The 4,512-nt window shown below is 35.3% G+C and overlaps 1 protein-coding gene across 1 annotated transcript; it reads right to left on the bottom strand.

Annotated features, from left to right (window-relative positions):
- Positions 1 to 250: 250 nt before the first annotated feature.
- Positions 251 to 4,006, bottom strand: LOC130868562 (vigilin-like). Its single transcript, XM_057760730.1, has one exon. It carries the CDS (start codon positions 4,004 to 4,006, stop codon positions 251 to 253), a length of 3,756 nt encoding a protein of 1,251 aa, XP_057616713.1.
- Positions 4,007 to 4,512: the final 506 nt, after the last annotated feature.

Below are 4,512 nucleotides of genomic sequence, written 5' to 3' on the forward strand. Positions count from 1 at the left end.
TCTGTGTGTCTGTGTTTGTATATGTGTGTGTAAATGTTTGTGTATATGTAACAATAATAATTTTTAAAAAGTTCATGAAATTGAGAAATAATAAGGGAGCATGGGTAGAGTTGGAGGTAGCAAAGGAGATGAAGTGATGTATTTACAATAATTACACATGAGATTTTCAAGAAAGAAAATTAAATTAAAATATTTGACAGCATTTTCAGGTAAGCTCTTTATTATTTTGAACATGTTATTGTTTTTATCATCACTGGTACAGTTTTGAAGGATGAGTCTTAGAAGGGATTCGTTGCTTTAATTTGGGAAAGTGTTCACAATTATCCACATCTGAGAGCTTTGTGGTTGTTTTAGCATAACAGGGAACATATTTTCTTACAAAACTCTTGGATGGTGTCATGGCTATATTGCAAAGGGAGACACTCTTATTATGCTCCTGCTGAGGTTCATGGCTCATGTCAACTGACAGATAGTACTTTTCAAGATTGAGTATATGCTCAATTGCATTTTGTACATTATCAGAGAGCCCAGTCAAGGTGATATTAGGATTATATGACCCTTTTGGAGGTAAACGTATGTCTACTTGATATTGATCCATGATTCTATGGATGGTTCTTCCACGGAATCCAATAACATTGCCACGAACCTGGTGGTTTAGTGTGATTTCCTTAGAAACTGTTTTTTCAATCTTATGCAATACTCTCATTATTGCATCTCGAGCAGCTAGAGTGTTCTCTTTATAGCCAGTAATAGTGATTTGGTCTTGCATTTCATGACTTCCTTTCTTTGGAAAATGGATAGTAACATCATGCTCTGTGCAAATCTGAGCAATAAGTAAACCCTTATGACCAGTGATCTTGGAGTGATATTTGGGATCTAGATTGAATATTAGCTTAAATTTTCTTAGTGACCGATCTTCTATTTCCATTTGTAAAGCCTTGACTCGTTTTTGTAAACTCATCTTGGCTTGTTCCACATTTGCTTCAAGGCCCATAATAGATATGATATCAGCATTTCTTCCAGGTTGTAATATTTGGATATGAACTTCAAATTCTTTTACAAGCTTACGTAAGCCACTTCCTTTGTGCCCAATGATGTAAGGATGTAGGTGAAAGGGCACATGGACTTCAGCAGTAGCAGGAATTAAAGATGCAATAGCTTCAGTAGCTGCCTTGCAATTTTGCACTTGGCCTGATATAAATAAGGTGTCACTTTTTCTTGCGGAATTAGGAACAAGATCTTTAGGGGTCCTTTTCCACTTTTCTTTGCATTTTTCCTGCATACCTAGGTCCATATTGACGACTGACTTGTCTATGTCTGGGAATTTTATTTGAACTTTATAATCTCTTGCAATTTGTTGAATTCGTGAACATATTGGTCCCATGATAAAAGGTTGGAACTTTTGGGGAATAACATACCGCCTTGTAACTTGGGAGCCCAAAGGTTCAAAAATGTCCTGAATGTGTTTCTTTGCTGCCTCAACACAAGCTTTTGCCCCTCTTATTGTGACTTTTGTATTATGCTTTCCTGCATAAGAGAATGTAATAACTACCCCACCATACTCCTCTGTCATTTCCCTTAAAAGCTGGCCCCTCCTCATGACAAAATAATGGTGAAATTTGTTATTTATTTGTATGTTATCCTCCACCACATTTTCTAAGTCTTTAATTAAAACTTCTAGTTGTTTTTTTACTTCTTTAACACCCTCTTCACTTCCTGTAATTGTTATGGAATCTTGATCCTTGTTCTTAAGATTAGGGAAAATGACACATGTTCCAGTCTCTTCACACAGTTTGGAAATATTGCCTCCATTTTTATTCATAAGAAATTGATGATATTGTGGTTTGACATGAACAGTCCCAGAGTAATTCTTGGCTTGCTCTTCTTCTGCCAGTTTCAGAAACTTTGTTTTGGTCTTTTCAACACTTTCAACAGAGCCCATGATAATGAGTTTATATAGGCCAGACTTGTTTTTTGGGAAATGCAGATGAACATTCCCACATTCTTCTATGACTGAATTGATCAAACATTCTTTGGGATTAGTCAGATTTTTGTATAGATTAGGAGGAATGAAAATTTCCTCCTCTGCAGTATCAGCTATCTCTTGCTGAATTGAAAGAATCCAGTTACGTGCAATTTCACAGTTTTCTGGATATCCAGTAATGACAAACTCTTCTGAGTTGCAGTTTTCTGGTGGGAAACTAATCTTGGTGTTGGTTGTTTCAGAGATTTTTTTTATATTTGAACCTCCTTTTCCAATTATCCTTTTGTGAAGCCTTTTTGTGATTGGAATACTTACAGTATAGTTATTTCCTTTAATATCTGTCAACATGTTCTCCAAATACTGTGCACATTTTTCTGACTCATATTTTGGACCTATCAGCTGGACAACATCACTTTTCTCTGCAGGATGTGGAAAATTGAGGATAACATCAGGGAATTTCCTACAGATCTCACGAACCCTTTCACCTTTTTGTCCAATGAGTATGTGGTGAAATTGGTGTTTGATGATTATGTCCTGGCTGTGCTCCTCTTCCAAATTATAAGCGAGATCAAGGAGTTCTCTTTTGGCCTGTTGAACACCCAAAGATTCTCCCTCAATTCGGATCAAATGATTCATTTCATTTTCAGGAAACACTGAGATACAGACTTGGTTTTTCTCTGTAATTCTGTTTAGGATCTCTCCATTATTCCCTGTAAGGTACTTGTGAAACTTACTGCTACTGGTTATCTCAGTACATTCCATTCTACTAAGTAGGTCATTGACAATGATGTCAAATTTTTCTTGAGCATAATTTACATCATCTATTGGTCCTTTGAGCATAATTTTGTCTTCAGCTGTAAAGTGTATATGAACCTTTGGCACACTATTTGTTATCTCAGCTATGTTCTCACCTTTCTTACCTATAATAAAGCTGTGTAACCAAGAAGGGGCACAGATAGAAGAAACAAAATAATCATCATCATTGTAATCAACTTCATTAAATATTTCCCCTGAACTCTCAGGCTCACTATGTTGTGTCATAGAATCTGATAGACTCTCAGAAGGTGATTGCTCTGTTGAATCTCCAGTTGTTTCTAGGATCTCTTCTAGAAAATTTCTTTTGAGACCTATGGTATAATTGTCTTGAAAGTTCATCGTCACATCTTCAGTTATAGTATTTGTCTTCTCAGTCATCTCATTTTCACAACAATTGGTCTGATCCACATGTGGTTGTCTCTCATTAATATCTATATCTGTCTCCTCTACACTAGCCAGTGGAAAGGGAACATGCCCCTCTGATTCCTGGAAAATGTCACTTGCTTCAGGGTATGGCTCAGCAGTCAGGGAATTAAATGTTTTCTCCATTTCTGATCGCAGAATATCATTCTTGCTACAGTTGGCAGATGTAGGTTGACTTTCATCTGAAGATTTCAACTCTGCCTGTTTTGCATCAACACTATTCACACAGTTGCTCTGATTGTGTAGACTTAAGGTCTGAGAATTTATTTCACTTTCTTGTTCCAAATCTTGTGCTTTTTCTCCAGTCTGGTCTATAACAAAATGATTTTCTTTTTTGGAAATGAGACTTAAAGTTAAACCCTGTTCTTGACACCATTCAAAAATTGCATTCTCAGCTTTTATGACAGATTCTGGGTTTCCAAACACTGTTATATAGAGACCTTGGTCTTTGACAAAAGATGTTTTTAAGTTGACATCAGTGTTTTCCGTGATATGTGTATAGAATTTTGCTAATGTACCCTTACTAAATTGAATCACATAATTTTCTTCCTCTAGTAGTAATTGAAAAACTTGAGTAAGTGTTGAAACTTCCTCAGCTTGAGGAATATTAGTGCTTGATGGTTCTGCAGTTTCTTCAGAATTTTTCAGATAATTTGTTTTCTCTAGGTATACAGTGACATTGTCTTCATTTGTGGACATATCAACTACATCATCTGAACTGCTATCATGATTTCCTTTTTGAACACTATTTTGGTGTGGACTAGAATTTGTTTTGGAATTCATTGTTAGTCTTTGAGTAGATTCAATCCAGATGTATTTCAGATAAAATGTCAACAGCAAAAACACAAATACTTCCTGTAGCTGCCTTCTTGCATATTACTGTATGGGGAGAATGAACACTTTAAGGATGTCATTCTTTCTTAAATTAATTTAGAGACTCAAGATAATAAAGTTAAATTCATATGGCTACAAAAGTTTATTTGACAAAAAGTATAAAGTTTATCTATTAATTTATTCAATTGAGCATAGGAAAAGTTAAGAGTATAAGGATTATGAGGAAACAGCCACCAATGTTTCCAAAGCAAGGCCTTCTTTATTTTTATTCACAATAAATAAACTTTATTTTTCCAACTCAGCATTATTATTATTTGCCATTACCCCAAATGACACTGTTGAGCACCTGTAATTCTTTGAGAAAAACAAAACACTAGCATCTGTAAGAGGATGTTGCATTTTCTAGGATTCCTACTTTTCTTTAAAATTTTTTTATTGAGCAATAGCCTAAAAAC

The sequence above is a fragment of the Chionomys nivalis genome, chromosome X (genome assembly GCF_950005125.1).
Source record: "Chionomys nivalis chromosome X, mChiNiv1.1, whole genome shotgun sequence".
Classification (NCBI taxonomy): domain Eukaryota; kingdom Metazoa; phylum Chordata; class Mammalia; order Rodentia; family Cricetidae; genus Chionomys; species Chionomys nivalis.